Source organism: Mchenga conophoros, linkage group LG18 (assembly GCF_057382185.1).
Source record: "Mchenga conophoros isolate Kocher_MC1m ecotype Shallow Benthic linkage group LG18, M_conophoros_male_GT1.1, whole genome shotgun sequence".
NCBI classification, from domain to species: domain Eukaryota; kingdom Metazoa; phylum Chordata; class Actinopteri; order Cichliformes; family Cichlidae; genus Mchenga; species Mchenga conophoros.
The window spans coordinates 23,849,615-23,874,688 of record NC_140543.1 but is presented as its reverse complement, the minus strand read 5'-3'; the positions used below and the strand labels follow the sequence as shown (position 1 = coordinate 23,874,688).

At 40.2% G+C, this 25,074-nt stretch overlaps 1 protein-coding gene across 1 annotated transcript in view; it reads right to left on the bottom strand.

Annotated features, from left to right (window-relative positions):
• The window catches only part of clstn2a (calsyntenin 2a), a 152,011-nt gene that overhangs the window by 69,564 nt on the left and 57,373 nt on the right, over positions 1-25,074 (bottom strand). The window contains exon 2 of the mRNA XM_085253705.1: positions 1,647-1,769. Coding sequence (XP_085109831.1) covers positions 1,647-1,769 — 123 coding nt within the window. The remainder of the gene's footprint in view (positions 1-1,646; positions 1,770-25,074) is intronic.

The following is a 25,074-nucleotide window of genomic DNA, read 5'->3' as shown; positions in this document are numbered from 1 at the left end:
CGTTGTTAAGTATAAAAAGCTGTTGAAAATGAATTTCAGCTATTTCACACTCTTTACAGTCAGCTGTATTTACCGATTATTTACAGAACAGCTCATGAGAAACACCGAAAGCAACAGAAAAGATTGCTTTGGCACAAACACACACAAAAAAAAGAGAACAGAAGAAGAAAAGTAGCCGAGTATCAGTTTTCCATGGTTGTCAGCTCTGGGATTAATAGCAGCCATTTCGCCATAATGAGCTGTTAAGCGTTAGCTGCCAAAAGCCTCTTCGTTTGCCTTTGAGTCTCAGAATACTTTGTCTAATTATAACAGCGCTCTCTGTCCCTTTTCTTCCTGTCACTGTCAGCACTGCTGTACCTGTGTAACGCCTGCCTGATTTTAGCTCTTGTTAGGCGATATAATCAGCTCGAGAAACTACGATCTGGAGATGAGGTTCATGATGATGTTGCACCATCATTATTAAATGTGTCACATGTGAGTGCTACACCCAGAGCATCCACGTCTATGTTAAAGACTGTGGTTTGTGTGGCAGCTCGAACTTCAAACACGAGCGCAATAAAACGTTAAACTGAACAAAGGTTGTTCCTTAGTTGTTTTTCACGCTACCCGGGAGATTTGTACTGCACTACAACACAGAGAACTTTTTTTTCCCTGTAAAAACTTACAGTGAGTACTCAGTAACCAGACTTTCAAGTGAATGCAGATTCAGTTATTGCTAAAGGGCACATGCTAGACACCTTAAGGGTATTAAAATCTTTGTAAATATATAATAAACTAATAAATATTAAATACTGCAGTGGCTGGGATTAAAGCAAATGTATGATAGCGGAATACAAATAGCTATAATTTAATTTAAATAAAACTGGAGCTGAGATGCTGTTTACTACAATGCTAATTCAGTGAAGTAAACCCCGCTTAAATTCTAGGTGAGTGTTCTAGTGAAAATGACAGAGCATTGTTTTGCTTCTGAAATAAATATTGTCATCATGAAACGCTGAGGAGAGATATATTCATATGTTTCAATATTTAAGAGCAACCTTTTGTTGAGGTTAATGGGGCATTTCAGCTTATGGGAAAAAATTGCCTCAGCAGAAGCCACGAAAAGATCCCTGACAGGAAGACCGAAGAGGCTGTGAGAGAATAAAATAAACCTATTTTCGTAAGCTTGAATACCTTGGTCTAAGTGTTTGTGAATTTAAATTCCTCAATCCTGGCCAGAAGTTTTCTGTTGAGTTAGAAAGAAGGGAAACTCTTTGTTTTTTTTTTTATTTTTTGGGGCCATGTAAAGTAATTCTGCACAACGGCAAGAAAAAAATTGTTCTCTTTAAAAAGAAAGCCATTTGTTTTACACTGCTAACTGTGATAAATGGAATTCAGTCTCCATGACAAACAGTGAGTACGGAGAACTGGTGGATCATCTGTTTTTGTCTTGGGGTGTGAAGTTGCCACAGTTGCCTGCACACAGCACTGAAGCGTCCTCGTCAAAGTCTTCTCTATTTGTGTGTGTGTGTGTGTGTGTGTGTGTGTGTGAGAAACACTCTGTGTACTATGTGCGTATATAAACATGCTGTATTCTATTAAAATGTGTGTACTTTGCTGTACAACTGATATTAATGTGTTTGTTATTTTGCATTTGCATTTCCTACCAGCATATGGCACCGGGGCATCCTTGTCTAGAGCTACCAGCGGAGGGTCCAGCAGCACTCTGTCCATGTTCTCTGTGATCACTCCATGATAAGAGGCTTCTATCCATGGCTTGTGCTTGTTGACTGTGAAAAGAGGAGGAAGGATGGCATAAATGATACTGTCTTAGTTTGTATAGCTGTACTTGAGAAATTCAATGCACATTTTGGTCACAGTATTACTGCAAAGACATAGTGTAGCCATTTATACATTGCCCTAACAAGTAAAAGATCCCTGGATCCCAAGAGGAAATTCAAATCCCATTGGGAGTACATCAGGGAAAGCAAAAAACAAAAACAAATACAGAGCTGCCTGCTATAGTGATGCCTTGTGAATAAGGGAGGAGCAGAAAGTAACAGCATTACTGCAAAGACTGGTACTTTCATTAGTACAATGCTCTGTTCATTCTACAGTTTATGACCATGTTTATCATAATGCAGTGAGTCACCTCAACAGACAGACTCAGAATGAGAGACGCAAAAGGATATAACCCTCCACTGGAGTGTTGCTTTTTCACAGGTGGCAAAAAGGAGCAATAAAAGTCAAGAAGCGAATAGTGTGGAAAGAAACTGTTGTTTGTTGGATGGAATTTGTGATTCTTTGATAAAGCATTGCAGCAAAGCTGTAAACTACACTTTGACTTCCAGTACTGTGCTGTGCAAAAGTTGCGAGGTCCCCCTTATTTCTTTTCCAGCCACACTTTCTTGTAATTCTTAAAGTTGTCTTAAGCAAAGGTTCTACAGACTTTCAGAAGATCCTTTTAGGTTTTTCTCTGCACATTGGCAACTTTTTCACTCATTTTCAGACCCAAACCCCCAACCCTTTACAGAGTAATTTGTTGCTGCTGTTGTTTTGTTTTAATTTTATTTGTCACATACACAGTCAAACACAGTACGATATGCAGTGAAATGCTTATTGCTTTTAAAGGAAAAATAACCTAACTAAAGGGATGAACCAGTGCGGTGTCTACGCCTAATAGTTAATTTAGCAAAAAGAAAGAAAAATATCTTTAGGAACTGTTACTGGCAGCTTGTTGCAAAACACCATCATTTGTTTGCATTTCATTAGCTGAATTTACAAAAAAGGGCAAACATAACACAAATTGAGAGGCATAAAATTGTATTTTCATACTAACAAGGTGATTCCCAAAGTTAGCTTTGCCAAAAGCTTAGCATAGCTTAGCACTGTGTGCATCATCTCTTTTAAAAATTGAAGGAAACTGAGCAAGTGGAGGACAAAAGAAGCGCCATCTTAAAGTCATGTCCTTAAGAAACTGTGAAAAAATCCAGCAAAGACCTGACATAGAACATGAGAGATGCATCTGGCCCTTCAGTTGATCCACCTATTATCAGCCAAAGCCTCATCAGAAATGGTCGAGGTGGAAGGCTAACTGTCAAGAAGCCATTCTTAAAGAAGCAAAATAGTGAGAAAAAGCTGAGGTACGCCAAATTTCAAAAGAACTGGACTTAAAAAATCAATGACAACAGATCTGAAGGAATTGCCCAAGAAAGTTCTGAAGAATAACAATATTTGGACATATTGACTTTCAAGCTTCTTACAATTGTCTGTTTCCCTGTTTCTTACTCTGTGCATCTCTATTTATTACTATACAATTTCTAGTATAACCACCATGCTGCAAATCACAGGTTAACACAGATCACAATCACACATGCAGGAATTACTGATTTCTTTAAATTGGACATTCTTCTGCTTCATTGCAGCAGGACCTCACAAATACACAGACACCAGCGTGGCACAAGAAAAACCATATGCGCTTGGCCACTTTTGTGTATCCACACACACATACTGCATCTCTGGTGCACAAGTGTGAGTCCCTGCAGGGAGCTGGGATGTCAACCCGACCTTTCAATCCATTGAAGAGAAACACTTTGTCTCATGCCAATGAGCAGATGACATGTCCAGCTGGCAGTGATTTAAAATGCATCAAACTCTTCCTAAAGCTTTTTCGCCACTTTTCATCTGTTTGAACAAATCTTAGTAGTTTTGTCCTACTATCCCATTTTCTGCCCCTGCTTGTCACTGAATTGAGAGGACAGGGTCAAAAACTAGAAAATAGGTCTGAACAAAAGAAACACAAATTTAAAGCAACACATTTGATGTGAAGGAGAAAAAACCCAGAGACAAACACACTTTAAGCTTGTGACAAAAGAGTGGCTTATATAAAAGCCTCTGGAACAAGTTTACGGTGCTTTCGAAGCTTTATTTTTTAGATTTATAACATAAAAGCAAGACCTAAGAATCTTCATCTACATGACCTTTTGTGTTAACTCTTCGTCACATTTGTCTTATAATCTTTCATTGTGCTGCCAAGGATCTAATGTTTCTAGATGGCACTCCTACCATGCTGAGAGAGAGTACAGAGTGGATCATAAGCAGTGAAAAATAACCACAAGGGATGACATTATTCATGGAAGAAGTGTCATCTTATGCTCATGCAGTAGATAGAAAGCACTGCAGCACACAGCATGACTCTGCTCTGCTGGAATGCGAAAAGAGAAAAGTGGAGGTCTGTTTTCAAGTGGTATTTATGTATCTTTACTTCAGGAACATTTTACTTGTAATGCTGGATCCAATGGTGCATTAACCAGGACATTAAAACACATACACTTTTATGTCCTAATGCAGGTACAGCCTGATCCTTATGTTTTTCAGATTTCCTTGGATTTACTCTTCTGTGTAAAATTACCATAAAAAAGTAGACATGAAATGAACTGAAACAATGTTACAGAGAGACTCTCGAAAGTCATGATAATATTAAAGTGAAGTGCTGAGGTGACTATAAAAATGAGCAGTACCAAAGTGATTCTTCATTCCTGTGTGCCTGCACTAACCATGCATAAATACATATTAATCCATCATGCTCACACAGCATTTCATTTACATTTGAAGATGTCTTCAGTAAGTCTAATAGCAGCCCACAGCCAGTTCAGTTTACTCATGGATGGCAAGTTCAATTTCTAGCTCAAGGTCTTACATTTATCCCAAACAAATTGGGTGGTGGTTGACGCAGCAGAGCTGGGAGTTTTTAAAGGTAGTCTGATATTGGAGCTATATATTAGCAAAATAGCACACATCAGACCATGGAAATGGGCTATTACCAATACTGGCTTTCATGACATGAAGTACTGTAAAGCCATTAGTGATGCATTTAAAGTATTCATCCTTGACATCCTTGTACTCAGCCACAGTAATGAAACAAAAATTGCATTCAAAGAGAAAAGAAAAGAGTCTGGAACAACTTTCTAGAGAAGATCAGCTAAACTACAGCAGCAGCTTTCTATAAGACAATTTCTCAAAGCTGAAAGCAATAAAGACCTGTCTATACTCTCCATTTATGTGTGTTCTTCCAATGTCAATTTCATCGCTAATCCAAGTACCTTGTTGCATGTTTGTACAGACTCAGGAAAAACACAGGAAAAGCACAGGAAAATAAAGATTGTACATTAACACAAGCGGTGTTTCCTTTTTGCTTGATGAGCTGCTATAAACAAACATTGGCTCAGATTCTTGCTGTCATGTAGTCACAGTTTTTCATCCGTAAAAACGTGTCGACGTATCATTAACTGTGTGCATGTGAATCTGCAGTCCAGACTAGTACACACACATATACAAAGGCAATTATAAACTGAGCTAAAAGGGCTCACTTCTAAGCCAGAAAACAGGGACAGACAGCTGTTTTGATTATAATACTCAGTAGTTGATTTTGGAGGACATGTACGTACACGCTGGGTTTTTTTCCCAATGTTTGAGCAATTTCTCCACAAATTTAAGCAAATATTATTGTTGTCATATTCTAGAGTCACCACCTACTTCCTGATCAAGTTCACAGTATATCAATATATCTAATTATCTAATATATCACATGGCAGCAGTTCAGTGAATTTAAGTATGTAGGCATGGTTGAGACGACCTGCTGAAGTGCAGACGGGAAGAAAGGTGACTTTGAACATGGTGTGGTTGAGGGTGCCAGATGGGCTGGTCTGAGTTTTTCACAAACTGCTGATCTACTGGGATTTTCCCCACACATCCATCTCTAGGGTTTACACGTGTTGAAAAAAGAGAAAGAATAAAGTGAACAGCAGTTCTCTGGTTGATGCCAGAGGTCAGAGGAGAATAGCCAGGCTGCTTTGAACTAACAGGGAGGCAACAGTAACTAAAACAACCACTTATTACAACAAAAGCATGCAGAAGAGCATCTTTGAATGTTCACACGTGCAACCTTGACGCATGAGCTATAGCAGCAGAAGACCACACGCGGTGCCACTCCTGTCAGCTAAGAAGTGGAAAGTGGGGCTATAGTTCTCACAGGCTCACTAATATTGGACAATAAAAGATTGAAAAAGTGTTGCCTGGTCTGATGAGTCTTGATTTCTGCTCTGATATTCAGGGTCAAAATGAACATGAAAACATCCTGGCTTGTATCTATAGGTCAGACTGCTGGTAGTGTAATAATATGGGGGATATTTTCTTGGCACACTTCGGGCCTCTTAGTACTAACTGAGCATTGTTTAAATACCACAGCCTACCTGAGTATTGCTGCACTATGTCTATCCCTTAATCACCACAGAGTACCTATCTTCTGATGACTGCTTCCAGCAGGATAACACAGAGCTAAATATCAAACGACTGGCATGAAAAATCAAGACAGTTAGTTGTCGAGCTCCTTAAAATGGTATGTTACGGCACAGAGAAAAAGTCAGTAGTTCACCAAAGTCAGTGGGATTCATGCTTTGCATGTCTAAAATTAAGTTAAAATCATTGTAATAGGCCTGGAGCCCAGACAAAAAACAGTGAACTGAACAACTGAGAGACAGACGCTGCCATCCCCAGACTCAGGCTTCCCTTTAATAAGGTTACATGTGTCAATGGTCACAATGTGCATGGCGTCTTTGGCCACTTCCTGAGATCCATCTGCAGCCATTACAGAATTAGACTTCACATTATGGAAGACTAATTGACTTACTAGAAGAAACAGTCTTAAAGTCGATCTGTGTGTTTAGAGCATTGTATAAAATCTGATATGACAGTAATATAGAGACAGACACAAGAAACAAGATAGTGAGTTCCTGTAAATAACATTAGTGGAAAAGATTATTAACTTGTATCCATCCTGCTATTGAAATCAAAATATCTGTTGTGTTGTCTTCCCCTGGTCACTGAAGCTCATGAAAATATATTACTACAGGGACACAATTGGATGATAATCTATATTTAATTTAAGTCCCAGCTCATATTGTAAGACACTGCGTTAGCGTGCCAGTATTGATCAGTTTAAGTCACGTCAAATCCATTTCTTTTCACTGTGTGTTTGATTACAGGTGAAAGACATCTTTCCTTTGGCGACAGTAGAAAAAAAGGCGAGACTACCAAGAGGTGATAATAATGATAAGAAGAAGTATAAAAGCAGTATAAAATAAGTAGGAGGGCAATACAGATAAAATGAAAAATGCAGAAAGGGATTAAAATGAAAAATGTCTAAGATGGCTTTTACTGATTCTGGAAGGCTTATTCTCTCATTCAGGACACTTTGAATCTGAGGAGCTCCTTTTAGATCTGAGACTTGGTAAAGCTCCTATCAGAGAATCCAGACTGGTTTAGAGTTCATGTGTCTATACAGGAGGAGCTGGCTTAAAATCTCACTCCAACACTGCCCGTCATCGGTGAGGAAAAGTAGAATAATACAAAGATAAAGTAATAAAGTATTACCTGAATGTGAAAACAGAAAAACAAATTCAAATTGAGAGCTAAGAAGAAGAAATTAAAAGGGGGGAGAGAAAGAGATTGACAAGAGAAAAGATAACAGGAGTGGCAGGCAGGAAGGTGGGGTGAGGGAGAAAGAGGGGCAATAAAGTGGTAAAAGAGAGGACAGGCACAGACAGACAGAAGAATAGACTGCTGCCTGTACAACCTTACAAATGTTTCCATTTATTCTCCTATTAAATTATTAAACTGGGTTCCTATAGGATGCACTTCCAGAATAACAGCGCCACGTCTCTCGAAGAAAGAGAAGAGGCTTCTGAGTAGGCCAGGTTTTTAAAATACATCCCTGGCATTAAAAAGAAACTGATTATCACTTATTGCTGTCAAAATAAATTAGACTGAGTCTGTTAAAATGATTTCTGATTACATTTGTTGGGGGGGGGAAAGTTCTCAACTCTTCAAATTGTAAAATACTGTTTAAACTATACATTAAATCAGATTTAGTGCTGATTTAAATACATTGCTTCTTTTTTTTTGCCCCATCACCCTGATTCTTGCTTCATTAACAGAACAACAACAAAGACTTGTATCCAATTATTGTTAACTGGCTTCATGTTCATTTTACACAAATTAAGGAGCATGCAAGAGCATGTTATTCATATTCTTGCACAAAAGAAGATTACACATTAATTACCCACCTTTGAGAAAACAGCAACGCTGAGACTCTCCCTGACACCACGAGATATTTAACACTGTCTTTTAACTCTTGCTTTCTCTAATGAGGCAGTTAAACAAATCATCTTATTTTACTCTTTTATAGCGATGTGTCCATGTGGGAAAGTGTTTATGATGCTGTTAGTTTAACAGTAAAAGCGGGCAGAGAATTAAAACTGTGGACTCAGAGCTTTTCAGCTTGGTTAGAAAGTGATAATTGCTTCAGCGTTGAACAGTGGATCTCATTATATCACACTTCTAACAGTAATTGATGGCAGCTTAATAGCTTAGATATGTAGGAGTTTATGTCTGCTAGTAATAACTCAGCATTAGCAGCCATGATAGACCAGTTCAATCAAAGTCGTTAGTGTGCCTGAAAATATCCACAAAGTTACATTACCTTTATGTATATAATAATACACTTAAAATACTTAATTCATTACTTTATTTTATTATTATGATAAAAGATAATGGACAATATTATTCATATTTTGTATTTTTTTTTATTTTCATTTGATTATTTTTCCACTTTTTGAGGAAAAAGATTAATCTTTTTTGATTAAAAGGCAACATTTGTTGCTTACCCCAAATCTGCAGAGGACTTCAGTGTCTTGCATCTCATTACTTTAGATTTACAGCATAAAACATTTGAAATATTTTGTTTTGGCTCAAACTAATAGCTCATGTGGTACCTGCAGCTAATTAAAAGGCCCTGTTAAAACACTACCTAGAGTAAACATTACACAAAGTTAACAATAGCTTGGTTCAGTTTCAATTAAATTCATTGTGCCGATTCGCAATACTCATCTCCAGAAACTTTATACTGCAAAACACATTATAGGAAGAAATCATGAGCAAGTCCCAGATGAGTTTAGCATCTAGAAAGAGCCCCTTCATGAGCTCATGACACACCAACTCCGATTATAGTTCATTCAGCTGCGTATGTAATACAGTACTTGTTTGCTAATACGTTTTCCAGCTATCTTTAGGCTTAAACTCAGGTTTTCTAGTTACACAAAGGTGATAGTGTCAACACTGAAACGCTATTGATCTTTTCCTGCAGCTAAAAATAACAGGTCCAACATTATCTACACCAGTTCGACTGCTTATTCTAATCAGCCTATAGCGTGTCAACTATTCAATGCTTTCAGACACATAGAGATGGTCAAAACAACCAACTAATGTTCAAACTGAGGATCAGAATGAGAAAAGGGTGATTTAAGGGACTCCGACCTTGGATAGCCGTTGGTGCCAGATGAGCTGGTCTGAGTATTTCACGAACTCCTGATCTACTGGGATTTTCTCATACAACCATCTTTATAGAGAATGGTATGAAAAAGAGTAACTATTCAGTTCTCTGGGTGAAAATGCTTTGTTGATGCCAGAGGTCAGAGCATAATAGCCAGACAGCTTTGAGCTGATAGAAAGGCAACAGCAACTCAAATACCAATACAAGAGAATCTGCCAACACAACATGTCCAACCTTGAAGCAGACAGGTTGCTGTATAAAAAACACACCGCGTGCCATTACGGCTTGCTTGAGCTAATGAGTCTGCTTCAGTATTCAGATGTTTGAGTCATAATTTGCTGTAAATAACATAAAATCCTGCCCTTTTCTTTCAGTGGTTTAGGCTGGTGGAAGTGTAATAGTGTGGAGGATGTTTTCTTGGACTTGGACTTTGGGCCTTTTAGTGCCCACTGAGCATCGTTTACATGCCACAGCCTACCTGAGTGCTGCTGACCATGTCCGTGCCTTTATGACCACAATGTATCCATCCAGCAGGATAACGAACCATGTCACAAGGCTCAAATCAGCTGGTTTCAACATGGCAATATTAAAAGAAACAGCGACTGTGTGACTCTATCATGTCCATATGGACCAAAATCTGGGAAGTTTTCCAGCACCTTGCCAGAAATATTCCAAACCAGTACTAGCAAGTGCTCAGCGAGTGTATTTTAACTTCTAACCTCTGACCCCTCCTCTTCTCTGCTTTGACTATTGGACATGGCATTACTTTTAACTTCACATGTACATGAGAACCACAAAACATGGTCACTCTATTCAAAAGGCATGTCATAATATATACTAATACCTGATAGTTTTCATAGCCTCAGCAAGTCTTTAATCATTTGAAACTACTTGGAAATGATTGCTAGTGTTTCACCTCTAGGAATATATACATATAGTTGCACTTCCTATAATAAGATTTCCCCATAGGTATAACATTCTTGGAAAGTATTCAAACCCAGAGGGACAATACACAAGCAAAATGCATTACTTGGTATGTAAATTAAGCAACTCAGAGATTCATCAGTGGGTTCAGGAGACAGCTCTTGGAAACACCGACACATAAACGAATGCAAAAGTTAAATTCAGAGAAGGGAACAGCACCAGTAGATTAGACATAAGAAACTCCAATGCCAAAGAGACAGCATGACTACATTAGGTCTATAAGTACTGTGAGCATCGGCGGTGAGTTTTACAATCCCACTGCTGAAGTGTAAGCTGCAGTTAGCAAGTACAAAAGTAATTAGGCATATTGACTGCAGCATCTAAGCTGTGCACTCAAAGCAAAAGTGGGTCGTAGATGATCAACGCTTCATTTTCAGAGCATTAATTCTCCTCAGTTGCATTCTCTCAGGACCTTTCTGCCTTGTACAGTTGGATTTCCAGGCAATATTGTTGTTTTTTAGTATTGTTGATTTTTCCTTAACTCATTAAAACAGCCATAAACTCTAGTCTCCATCAACCAGAAAACATAAACTCCCCCACAACAGTAGTTGTGAATACAATTAGTTCACGGAAATATTGATCGGATTTAGCTGTCCCCACAATTCCATTAAGACAATGTGATGGTTGCTTTCAAGTCTTAACAGCAGTATGTGAGATACAGATGTGCCATAATTGCTCTGTAACACACAATCCCTTCTCTGTCTGCTGCTGACGTCATCAAAATGAACTGATACAGGGGGGAAAAAGCCTCTTATTTTCTGCACACAATGCCTATAGGCATTCAAAAGAAACAACTGAAGAGTTGTGGTATTTGGACAGATGATTGTGCGATTGGAAAATAAAATAAAATGATAAATTTAACTTGAAAATGATAAATTTGAGATGAAAGGTTTCAATTTCTGGAGGATCTAAAAAGTGTGCAGGACCCTATGGAGAGATTACAGGGAGTGTGTCGGTGGGGTTATTTTGGAGTATTTTTGCTTCAAACAATTATAAAAGAGATAAATGAGATAAAATGTTGCTATGCTGCATTCATATCTTTTGCTTTGCCCGTACTAGAAAACCAGGGCACCCCTTTTCTTTACAGTGGACTGCTTCTGCTAGTCTTTCATTTATCTAGAGGAAGCAGAAGTTGCTATAAAGTTCAGGTGAACCTATGGAAAAACTGCAATGCTTCCTGGGCCTCATCACCCCCGTCTGCACCTGCAGACCTTCCATTATAGATGATGCAGCGAGGACCACATGTTACCCATTTGGGAAAGCTTGTTGTTTGAGCCTCGTTCCTCCCCAGATAACCCTATGGCCCAACAACCTCCACTGTTATTTATTCTCATTGATTTATTTGGCTTTCAGCTGAATTGCATTTTAAATTCAACTGTTAGAGAGAGAGAGTTTACAAAGTTCAACGAATGTGATATTTCCAAAGTTAATGAGTAATCATGACCTCAACACTGCCCAAATAATAAGTAATATAATTATAGGTAAACATGAATATGTATTTGTCATAACTGAGGATTCCTAGTGTGCAAATCTAATGAAATAAAATATTATTCACTTTTTAAACAGAAAATAGAAACCACTGTTTTTCATGCTGGCAATATAATATTTACCAGTCTAACCACAAGAAGCAAAAAGGTACACCACAGACTGAAGGCCAGCCTTGACGGTAAAGACCCAAGGCATCAAATGACTATAAAAAGCATGGCACATAAGATGCTAGGCATCGTAATCATTCAAAACCCAAGCAAGCAAACCTTCAACTTCATGAAAGCAAGCCATCTGTCTGAAAGTTTCAGGGTATCTTGGAGGTCAAAGCAGCTATCAAGCCAGCTTCTGTATGTACTTCATCATAAATACCATCGAGCTCTGTGCCAAAAGGATATGATCATCATTACAATTTAAGTTAACATTTGCTTAATGTTTTAGTTACTTTAAGCTGGGGCATTTCAGGACACTGCAGAAAGATAGATACTCAGGGGATCTCAAAATGCCAACTGTTTGCCTTTAGAGCGCTTGGCATTCACTACAGGGAATATTAAGCCTCGCTAAAAGAAACTCAGTCTTCCTGCCTTCCAGACCCACACTCACTAATAAACCCTATTTGTTTTCTTTCTGGTTGCGCCTTGTTATTAATCATTTGTTGATTTACAGTATAATGAGAGAAGGAGGGAGCACGTGTTAAATAATCAACAAAGGCCGACTGATTCGTTTTTGCAGGAAAACGGAAAAGATGCAGCGCTCTGAGTGACAGCACACTGACGATTAGTTTCACAGAGCGGGCCAAGGAAGAGGCACAGGGCAAGTATTGAAAAGTGAAAGTGGAGTGGAGGACAACAAAGAGATAACAGAGGAGGGGATGAGGACAGTGGCGGAAGGAGAAGGAGGGAGGAGGCGATATCTCCATTAACAGAAAGCAGCAGGAGACGAGAGGAGCCACGGTGAGGAGGAATGGATGGCAGTGTGACGGACCGGATTCAATTAGAAACAGTTCCACTTTTGCAGACTTTGGATTCATGTGATGATCAGCCAACATAAAGAGTCTACAGTTTGCACTTAGTTCAACACCCTTCAAATGCAACAATCTGCTAAACGTCAAAAAACGTTAAATGAAAATTTCACACCTTGACTGGCTGGAATGAATGATTCCTCCATCTGTTCAGGCCTAGATTTGCACATTCAATAGAACTTTTAAGCCTGCTTTCCACTGAAGGTGTGAAAAAACGTGTTTCAGCACTTTTAAATGTGGTGGACTGGTTACATTTTCCACTGTGAAAAAACAAACAAACAAACCCCCCCCCCCCCCCCCACACATGGGACAACAAGGCGAATACGAAATGCCAGCATATCACAGGAGTAAACTCATTTCATTTCCTGGTTCTTCCTGGTGGAAGCATCAAGTTTGCATTACCAAAATCACTCGCAGGAATGTAATTCTCTTGTGAGTCTTTTGAAATCATGGGTTTCTGCTTTGTTGAGGTGTTTTGTGTTGCTGTCAGCAAGGCCATTTCAGTGCAGACATTTTCTGAAGTTGTGGGGTTTTTCTTTGAGGAAAATAGAGGCTGCTGATGCTTCAAAAAATGCACTGACTGACGCAAAACAGGCCAAACCGTCTGGCCTCTCGTTCACATTTTGTTACGCTGAATAATAACTTTTATTTCCTTTCTTAGAAATATTATAGAAAAAAGTGATAATAACAAATATACCAATGTGTTTTAACCTCAGTTATAGATGCCTGGGAAGAAAAAGAGTTACAGTTGTGAACTTATTCGAAAACCCAAACAAAATTATGATTATATCACATGTGCAGAACACTTTTATAATCAACTAGCAGGCTCCACTGTGCCATATAAGCTCACTGATCACCACAAACGAAACAAAGTCTCCCTGCTCTGCCAGGATAATCTGACATTTAAAACTCCGAGTGAATCCACTCATGAAAGTTGTACTCCGGCAGACATCTGTTTGGTTGCTGCTGCTCTCGTCCTTTTTAGTGCCGATTTACACTTTAGAGGCATCAGCTGTGAGTCTGACTGTCTTGATTCTTGCCGTCTGTCTCAGATCTTTTGTCTGTCACTGTCTGCTGCGGTAAATATGTCATCTAGAGCCATTTAACCGTGGCTTTACTTTGCTTGCCGTCTCTCATTCTCACTACCTGTCACTGTTATCAGGGAAAAGATGTGAACCGTCAGTCTGATCATTTTGTTTGGGGTTTTTTCTTCCTGAGAAAGGTGAGGGCCACAAACCTAATATTTAACATACATTGGAAATCCATGTTTACAGGTGGTGACAGATTTTAAAAATAGAGCTGCCAAACATTAAAATTCTGAACAAACTTAGAATCATTTTCTGGGCTTGGAGCTTCATTAACAAACTGTAAGTTTGTCAAACCCTTCCCTGCATCCCTCAATTCAGAAACATTTTAATAAAAGGTCAGCACGATCACATGAGCAAACTTTAGTACTAGACTTTAATTTTACTCCATAAGCTTTTTTCCCGTGGTCCCTCGCAGCCTACCTGTAGTGTAGCAGACCTGCACTCACACACCTTCCACTCACAGAACAATGCTGGTGTTAATTGTCCAAAAAGAAAATCTAGTGACAATGTCATTAATTTGGCAACAATGAAAAGAAGTAAATATTTGAATAGTCTAGCTCTAATGTGATTTAAGACCAAGAAAAATGCAGCAGACAGTACTAAAGTGTTTCTTAAGGATTTTTTTAAAATTTAAAAACAAAGTGTACAACAGGAACTTAACTAGCCACCTTCAACCTGCTTCCTTGTGGCCTGTCAGTTCAGTTTCCTTTCGACAATCACCAAAATCTACACGCCCACCAGAGGAATAATGGATTGAAAAGAGCAGGAAGTATGTTACATATGTCCGGGCAGCAAGATGTCTGATTCAATTACAGCGAAAAAATCTGTTCCAATAGTGCTCTAACAAGAGGGAGCAGGAAATTACTTCCACTGGTGTCCTCAATACAGCTCATAGAGCAGTGCAGTGACTACATGAGAAGGTCTCAAAGGGGTTAGTCTATTCCCTTTGTGTAAAAGATGAAAATACATCCTAAAGCTACCACTTCCTATTCTTCTGCAAAGAGCATGCAGTTATTTTTGGATTAAACAGTATAATGCACATGACATTACACATGCAGTTAATTATAAAATTATCTCCAGTGTAAATGTGAATATTTCTCCGGAGCTGCTGACTGCTCGCTGTTGTAATAAAAATTTAATTTGCTGTCACGGGTCATGTGGGTGCCATTAGAGCGATATAAAAAAAATGTGTCCACAAAGCATCCTTCTCAAGGAAACAACACGTTCCTCGGCTTAACTTGAGACATGCTTTTTTTCTATAAGTTTATCCATCCATATTCAATCAGATTTCAAAAATATGGGTGGAATTCTTTCAGAAGGCACATGTCAGCTTAAAGGACTTTAAATATAAAGGTGTAACATGTGGCTGGAAAATAGTTGCAAATCCACGTTATGGTACTGTGGATAAAGACTGAGAAATCACCCCAGGGAGGTTAAAGTTGCTGGCAGAGGCACTTTTAAAGCGAGAGAAAAGCTTTAGTCATGGCTGAAGGGGCCTATAAGCCCCTCTAGAAAAGTACGAGTGTGAAAAACAGTTACTTTCCACAGAGGACTCATTTCGTACGCACAAATGTGCATGCCAACACACCAACACACAGTAACTTAACAAAACAGACTTAGTAAATACTGCACCACTGGGAAAGAAGGGTTTAGAGCTTTTAAGTACAATTTTAGCACTATTTCTCAAAAGTCTTCTGGTCATAATTATGTGTAATGGTGTCTTTTTTTCAGCAAAGGACTAAAATAATCAGCGTGTAAAAAATGTTTTTCCTCCCTGTCTCATTGCTGAGCAACACGCTGATGCTGAAAAACAGAAAATGGACATTGATTCAAACTAAGCTGTCAGCTTCTCCCTCTGTGTGCGAGCGTGTGGATTTTATTTCACTTCTGCTGTCCTTTTTAAAACCTACACACCCTCATTGTGGAAATTTGGGACTTACATGCTGAAGACCTGTCATGATAATAAAATCAGTCTGGAGTTCACTGTTAAGTTAAGCAATACGTATTGGCCCTAATTTGGGGAAAAAATATGAGTGAAAGAGACAGATCACAGTGTGGTGCGGTTAGTGCGTCTTCTAAGCTTGATTTGATCAAATTTAGAAGACGCACTACTTAATATTTTGTACCACAGTGACTATAATGAACAAACACAGTTTTAAAATTCTCAGTGTAGAGAGACAAAATAGTAAAACTCATTCCATTTTATATGGGAAATACTAAGAGAGACATGCATTACATAGATTTTACATTAAACTGACTGAAAAGTTATCCAACTTGCATTTCAAACAAACGTTTCTGTCACTTCTGACTGATTCGTGTTTGCTTGGTTTCTTTCATTTGAACAATAATCAGCCTACGCATTTGACCCCTGGGGCCTAATAGCTTGGGGGGGAAAGCATTTTATAGGCAGAATAATTACAGTCAGAGTTAATGCAAAGATGAAAGAGAGCACAGATTGCCCTGCTCAGGCCAAAAATGTTTCAACTTCAGCAAATAAATGAAGTCTTCTTCTAAGCTTTAGGTTAGTGGAAAGGCTGGTGATGTGTTTAATATTTGTAAAGCTGTTTGGGTTTAAAAAAACTAAAAACAAGGCAAAATCCTTAGGTTATTGTCTAGATCCTGAATTGATCTGGAGAGAAAAGTACTCTGAATCACTCCGACATATTCACGTATTGACCCTCACATGATCCTGGTACAGTCTCCTCTAATAAATCACAAGTTCAAACAACACAGTCAGTGTCACAGCCACACAGTCGCACATGCACTGCAGTCCTAACGTTTTCTAGACATTACCAGATGAAGGTACATGTCAAACAGGCCGATATGACTGTCTGTCTGATGCACAGTAAATACGCAGGGAGTGAATGTGTGCCACCTCATGACCGCTCTAAATGCCAATACTGGCCAAAATACCTACAGTGGCAACACTACAAAACAGACTTCTGACGATGTCTCAACTTGGATCTGCAGACATTGTTGGATATTCATGTGTGAAGGAGACGTCAGTCAGCCATCTGACAGATACAGAGCATCCTGCCTCATCTAGTGAATGAGAATGAATGTTATGACCTAGAGAGACAGTCCACTTGGTGACTTCCTTATCATTAATCTGTAATGCACTTAAGCACATTTCAAAAATCAGTATAGTGCTGGGCATGTGTCCTGTATCTACAAATGCTTGGTCATGTGTTGTGTGTTGGTGTTGCTATGGATATGCGATCCAAAAAGGTAAACAAAGGTGACCACCGAGACCAATACAGGTATATTTAATGATTTTATTTTTTTCTTGGAGAAGAAGTATTAAGTTTTAACCTGGTTTCAACTCTGTGCTTTTTTTATGTTCACTTCAGCACTACTTGTTTTCCAAAGGCCCATTTCTCCATGCTTTCATAATAAACACTGCAGATACTATGTGGAGCCATTAGCACTGGATTGAGGCGCACACTATTGGAAAACTATTTTCTTAATCTGTTAATAAATATTTTAGTATTTCCTTCGCTCTCTGTCTCCCTCTCTTTTTATACCTGTACTTTATGCCTCCAGAATACAAACACACAGGCTAACTCACACAGCCTAAGGCTACATCCAAACCACCATGGTAGAAAGAACCTGGGGTGATGGCCTATTGACTGATAGAGTTCAAGCAGTCCATGTAACTCTTGGTGGTTAGCCAGTCATTTCAGCAACAGCCTTGGGCAAACTTCTACTACTCTGTGTGTGTGTGTGTGTGTGTGCGTGCGTGCGTGCGTGCGTGCGTGCGTGCGTGCGTGCGTGTGTAACCTGTGTTCTTTGCTGCAGACGGATGGAAAGCCCAGAAGATTGTGAGGGTGACTGGTAGGATGTATGATGCAGATAAAATGGGCCAAAACCAAACAGCACAACAGACAGAACCTATTGTCTGCTCTGCATCAGCGCCGACTAGCATCAGAGTTTGGGTGAAAGGGGTGCTGCATTCATATATGTAATTAGTATGGCAAAACACAGTGGTGGTGTGTTAAATAAAAAGAGTATAAATTGTAAATGGAATTGAAGGAGAGCTTGATGAGTAAGTGGAACAGAGACCAAGAAAGAAAAGGACATAAAAATGAAAGTGAATGTACAGTAACTGCAAAGAGACGGAAAGATTGGAGGGTGGGGGGATTTGTTACGGACCAGAAGCTAGAGCAGCAGATAAATCACCACCACCTCAGGGCACCAGAAGGAGGGGAGGGAGTTCAAGCTATGCCTCATGTTTTTAGATGATCCAATAGATGATGCAAAATTTAATACACAATAAAATGTGGACAAGGGAGACATTATTCTGATGTCTAGTCCAATCCAATTTTATTTATAGAGCACCCTTTACAACAAAGTCTGACAAAGTGCTGTACAAAGTGCCAAAACACTGCAGAAAAATCATCAACAACAACATTAAGATTAGGACGTGTTTTAAAAATCGCCATCCTAACATGTGCGGGGGGATCATACCACAATTTAGGGGTAATAACTGAAAAAGCTGAACCCCCCCTCTCGGTTTTCAGCTGGGTTTTTGGGACTGACAGGAGCAGCTGATCCATGTAATACAAGACAACTGGATCACACTGACATCCCTGACTTCTAACCTGAAACTGCCACTGATCCAGTTATTATACATTGTCAGGTGTCACATGAAAAGAGTTAAAAGACTAGGATTATATATAAAAATATCAGGAACCCTCGTGTCATAGCAGTAAGAGACTTCAATCTTTTTACACTATCTTAAGTAGACACACTGATGCATTTAATCCATATGACCACATGCTGCCACTACTCCCTTTAGCCTTAAGTACCAACACAGATAAGAGCACACACTATTAGGGCCTTAACCTCAATAGAGGATGACGCACACAAACACTCTCTCTCACACACTGGCGCACAAACACAAACCAGTAGAAAACTTAATAGGCTTGTGAATGCACCCTGCTAGGTCAGTAAAAGACTGCAGACTGTTTGTGTACACTGTGTTTGCCCGAGACGTACACATGCCATTATTCATCCCCTTTCTCAGCAGGTTTGGCCTTTCATGTCTGCATAATGTACAGAAAGGTCCATTAATCCTTATGTTGATAGTAAAACTATATGGCAAATCTATGGGTTTATGCTGCCACTGCACTAAAATATTGTATACAAACCTCCAGGCAGTAAAACCCTTTTTATTTTGATTTTCATATTCGGTACAAAGAAGAACCAATAAAAAGAAAGTATATTTTGCAGTTGTTGTTAAACAAGTTCAAGTTTGCAAAGATGGCCAATGCCGCCTTGTTTCAGAGCCATTTGTGGAATCCCACAAAGCACCGTACACTTCTAGTGTAACTACCCTTTCTGCAAGTAACCTTTTCTTGTGTAGCCAAGTCTACTGACTCTAGCTAAAGTGTGATGACAGGTTTTCTTCAGCCATATGCTAATGTTAATAGCTGGGAACACTTGTGCTCAAGTAACAGGCACATCTCTTTTCAGAGCTCCTCTTTTATTTTTTCAAGAATAATTTGTGACTTGATTTATAGTCGTTTAACGATATGCTCTCTAGAAGAACTCAACAGAGAAACGTATAGAGTTGAGGTCTTCTTCAAGTTTGAATTAACTGCAAGCCAAAACTGTTGGTCAGAAATGTCTTTTGCCATCAATCTTAAACTTATAGCTTTTGGTTAAGTAAGCAAGAAAAGAAGAAGAAAAAAACACCACAGAGGCTCTGAAAATGCAGGACTTATAGGTGCTGTATTTACTAAACAGTTAATACAACATTTTTGTAAATCCACCTGCATTAAAGCATAAATTCTACACTTCTATCATACCTTTATAGTTTGATTTAAAATGCAAAGTGATCGAGTATATTACAAGATTGCAAAAAAAAAAAAAAAAAAAAAAAAATTAAAAAAACTTGTGGCCCCCAGTGCTGAAGAAGATGTACCTGTGCTATTATTTTGAAAATCCTAGGCAACTTCCTTCTTGAGTTATTGGCTTCACAAGACTTTCAGAAAAACTGACCTCTGACCTTGACCTTGAGGTCAGTGAACTAAGATTTGAACTTGTCCAAGATTTTTAGCAGATGCACTTATGGTATCAATTTCAAAACCCTACATTGCCTCGTTGTCAAGTTGTCACATTCTCAAACTCGGATGTCCATGCCATCCACCTACCCAGCTGGGTGACAACAACAATACCCTATCAGCCTTTTACAGCCGAGGGGTAAATGTGTCATCCTCTAAATACTTGCGGAGCAGAGCCGGCGTGGCTTCTTTAGGTTTGAGACTTAATGTTGGTATTGCTCCTGTCAGAGAATCCAAATTGGTATAGTTTTAACATCTCTATAGAGTGGCTGGCCTTGTGCACACACACACACGTGTACAATATGTGTGCACACGAGAGAGAAAGTAGATGAGACAAAAGAGAGGCAGGGAGGTTGGGCTGAGGATGAGCCAGCTAAGATCTATGAGCTGTCAGTAACACTAATCAGGCTTTTCTCCGGCACTTTTCATCACCAGAAAGCGGGCACTGACCAGCAGTTGGTCAGCCAACTAAACAGGCTGCCATGGCTACGGCGCTGGTTCAACTTTCCAGTCATAACAATGATGAAAGCCAACTGATTGAAGAATCATCAATCACGTTTAAGTTTTGTTGTTATTTTAGCTGTGTTTTCTTCATTTTGAAAACTGTGCATGTCTGTCCTGACAATGGCTGGTTGCATTTTAGGTGTCATCCCTGTTAAAAAGACAAACGACCACACGGGGAACATTAGGACGGTTTGAGGCAGTACCAGAGTCTTCCAATAATAACATGATAAATGGAGGATGAACTAACAACGTGAGAATGTAACAGAATGCTGTTTATGTTAAATACGCACACACACTGATTTCTAGTATAAAATCTCAAGAAAAGGCAATCAGCAGCTCCTCAGTGACGCCGAACTCAAACAGCTGAACCACATTCATGTTCTTGTTGTTCTAAGGTTGATTCATTTCCAAAACCTCTGCTTCCCCCAGCTGCCCTTACATTCACTTTCAATCTTCCACATTTTGCATCTGACTTTGTCAAAGTTGTCCGAATTACAGTCGAAAGAATATGTCATTGGAATAAAAAGGCATGGGGGAGGAGGAGTGGGGGCCAAAGTAATCAAGGGAGCTAAAAAGCGTGAAAGTACCATTACTCATAATGCCATATACACATTTGAAAGATAAATGACTGCAATCCAATGGCAGCCCTCTAATACTGGATCCAGTTGGGTGGAAAGGAAGAGAAAAACCTCCTTCCTTACCATGCTAGCGTAGCTTTACATAATTGGAGCATAAATGTATATATATATATATATATATATATATATATATATATATATAAAAACACCCAGCACGCCCCTGCGGGCAGTTTATCCTTCAAGCTCGGGTCCTCTACCAGAGGCCTGGGAGCTTGAGGGTCCTGCGCAGTATCTTAGTTGTTCCCAGGACTGCGCTCTTCTGGACAGAGATCTCCGATGTTATTCCCGGGATCTGCTGGAGCCACTCGCCTAGCTTGGGAGTCACCGCACCTAGTGCTCCGATTACCACGGGGACCACCGTTACCTTCACCCTCCACATCCTCTCGAGCTCTTCTCTGAGCCCTTGGTATTTCTCCAGCTTCTCGTGTTCCTTCTTCCTGATATTGCTGTCATTCGGAACCGCTACATCGATCACTACGGCCGTCTTCTTCTGTGTTTGTCTACCACCACTATGTCCGGTTGGTTAGCCACCACCATTTTGTCCGTCTGTATCTGGAAGTCCCACAGGATCTTAGCTCGGTCATTCTCCACCACCCTTGGGGGCATCTCCCATTTTGACCTCGGGACTTCCAGGTTATACTCGGCACAGATGTTCCTGTACACTATGCCGGCCACTTGGTTATGGCGTTCCATGTATGCCCTGCCTGCTAGCATCTTGCACCCTGCTGTTATGTGCTGGATTGTCTCTGGGGCATCTTTACACAGCCTGCACCTGGGGTCTTGCCTGGTGTGATAGACCCCAGCCTCTATGGATCTTGTACTCAGAGCTTGTTCTTGTGCTGCCATGATTAGTGCCTCTGTGCTGTCTTTCAGTCCAGCTTTGTCCAGCCACTGGTAGGATTTCTGGATATCAGCCACCTCCTCTATCTGCCGGTGGTACATACCGTGCAGGGGCCTGTCCTTCCATGATGGTTACTCGTCTCCCTCCTCTTTCTTGGGTTTCTGCTGCCTGAGGTATTCACTGAGCACTCGGTCAGTTGGGGCCATCTTCCCAATGCATCCTTGGATGTTTGTTGTCTCATCCTGGACTGTGGTGCTGACACTCACCAGTCCCCGGCCCCCCTTCCTTCCGCTTAGCGTACAGCCTCAGGGTGCTGGACTTGGGGTGAAACCCTCCATGCATGGTAAGGAGCTTTCTTGTCTTTATGTCAGTGGCTTCTATCTCCTCCTTTGGCCAGCCTATTACCCCAGCAGGGTACCTGATCACGGGCAGGGCGTAGGTGTTGATGGCCCGGATCTTGTTCTTACCATTCAGCTGACTCCTCAGGACTTGCCTGACCCTCTGCAGGTACTTGGTGGTTGCAGCTTTTCTAGCAGCCTCTTCATGGTTCCCATTCGCCTGTGGGATCCCCAGGTACTTGTAACTGTCCTCTATGTCTGCAATGTTGCCTTCTGGTAGTTCAATCCCCTCAGTTCTGACTACCTTCCCTCTCTTTGTTACCATCCGACTACACTTCTCCAGTCCGAACGACATTCCAATGTCATTGCTGTATAGCCTGGTAGTGTGGATCAGTGAATCGATGTCTCATTCACTCTTGGCATACAGCTTGATGTCATCCATGTACAGGAGGTGGCTGACAACTGCTCCGTTCCGTAGTCGGTATCCGTAGCCAGTCTTGTTAATGATCTCACTGAGGGGGTTCAGGCCTATGCAGAACAGCAGTGGGGACAGAGCATCTCCTTGGTAGATCCCGCATTTGATGGTGACTTGTGCTATGGGCTTGGAGTTGGCCTCTAGTGTTGTACGCCACATCCCCATTGAGTTCCTGATGAAGGCTCTTAGGGTCCCGTTGAGCTTGTACAATTCTAGGCATTCCAGTATCCAGCTGTGGGGCATTGAGTCATAGGCCTTCTTGTAATCAATCCAGGCAGTGCACAGGTTGGTCAGTCTGGTCTTGCAGTCTCGGCTGACTGTTCTGTCTACCAGTAGCTGGTGTTTTGCGCCTCTGGTATTCTTGCCAATTCCTTTCTGTGTCCCGCTCATGTATTGACCCATGTGCCTGTTCATCTTAGCTGATATGATGCCTGACAGGAGCTTCCATGTGGTACTGAGGCAGGTTATTGGTCGGTAGTTGGAGGGGACCGGTCCCTTCTTGGGGTCCTTGGGGACCAGGACCGTCCGAAATGCGCAAACATACATGGAAATGCAGTATATACAGCAGAAACAGAGCTTGAAAGTCAATATTTGGTTTTTATTGGTTTATTCTTTTATTTACTTATTATTTATTTTATTTATTCAACTCATTTGCTCATCTGTTGAGTTAGGTGCCTCTTTTATTCTTCACTGACTCATAGGTCAGTAGAAAGGGGCTTTACGAGCAAACAAAAACATTCCTCTGAAAATGAAAAGAGAACTGTTTCTCAAGACAACTTTATATGAATACCCAAAGTCTGGCTCCTTGGAAGTAAAATAGATAGAAATGGGGGATAGCTAAAGACGTTTGTACAGTATTTTATTTTATATAACATACAGCTTTAGCTGTGTTCCACTTTTTGTGTATGTTACAGCTATTTTCTCTGCCTTAGGCTGCACGGTACAGTATCTATGACTAGACGTCGGTATAAGCAACATGTGATGGGATAAGACAACCAACTGACGCAGTAGAGTGCAGGCATGACAATGCGCTACTTTGCCTCAAGGCCTCTTCCTAAGAAAGTTACATATTGAAGGAATGTAATCTCAAATACAATTTATTTTGACAGTTTAGTCCAAATATGTTCTCTGTGTTCAAATACACTGCTTGAACCACACAGTAGTTGCAACACGCCAGGAGTTGTGTGCAGCGTTATCTCAGATTCCTGCGCACTGAACACATCACTTGTGCTCAGCATGACTCAAAAAGGCAGTGAAATACAACCAGTACTAATGAGTTTTTAAAACTGGACTCTGCTCTTCATTTGCTTGTGTCAAGCAAACTAATTTCCTCCAGCAATTATAGTGATTTTTACAGATACAGTAAAAACACAGAAAACAACAAATTTGACTCGAGGCAGATAGAGGACCTATCTGCACACTGTGCAAACTAAGCCTGTGCTATATAAAGAAATAGTGGGTGAAGGAAAAAAAAGGTTAAGAGAGAGAAGGAAAGGTTACATCAACGAGACAGAACACAATCACCCTATTCACACACAGCAAAGAATGATAACAGCTACCTGAACCCATGGGCAAAAGGGTTAAATAGCAACAAGTCATAACATCTGCCCTGCTCCTTATTCAATAATGCAAAAACCAGAGCTGTTTTATGTGTAATCAACATGGATGGTAGGCTGAGGCCCGGAAAGCATCCTATGCAGTTGCAAAAACCCCGTGGCCTCTATTCTGTTCCCCCTGTCTTAGCTTGTTTGACACTATTTTTCTTCCTGGCATGCAATTCAAAGTGTGAAAATATTTCTAAATATGCCTTGCACTTAATAACAACAGCCTTCCTCTCAGGAACAATAAAAAAAGGGACTGGAGTGGCATTTTATAGCATTTTTCTAAACTTATTGACCACTCAGAGCGCTTCACACTACATGCAGCTTTTACACAGTACTTTAGTGCATCCACATTCAAAGATATGCTCAAATGAAAACCTCATGTTTTTGTAGGTTTAACACTCAGAAGCACGCTGGGTCCAAAAACACTACTAACGTCATTTAGAGTATTTGTCATGGATTGTGTAACACGGGTTATAAAAAGCAGTTTCTCTTGACATGGGCATATGACACATTCACACACCTCGCAGTGTGATTGTACTCCCTTGGCATTTTTCAAAAGTTGTTTAGCTGCTCAGAAAGCTGTGGGAGTCGGGGAGAAAGGTAACAATTGCCAATAGCAACAAACTTTGACACAAAGAAAGTCGAAGTATAAAGAAAATCAGAA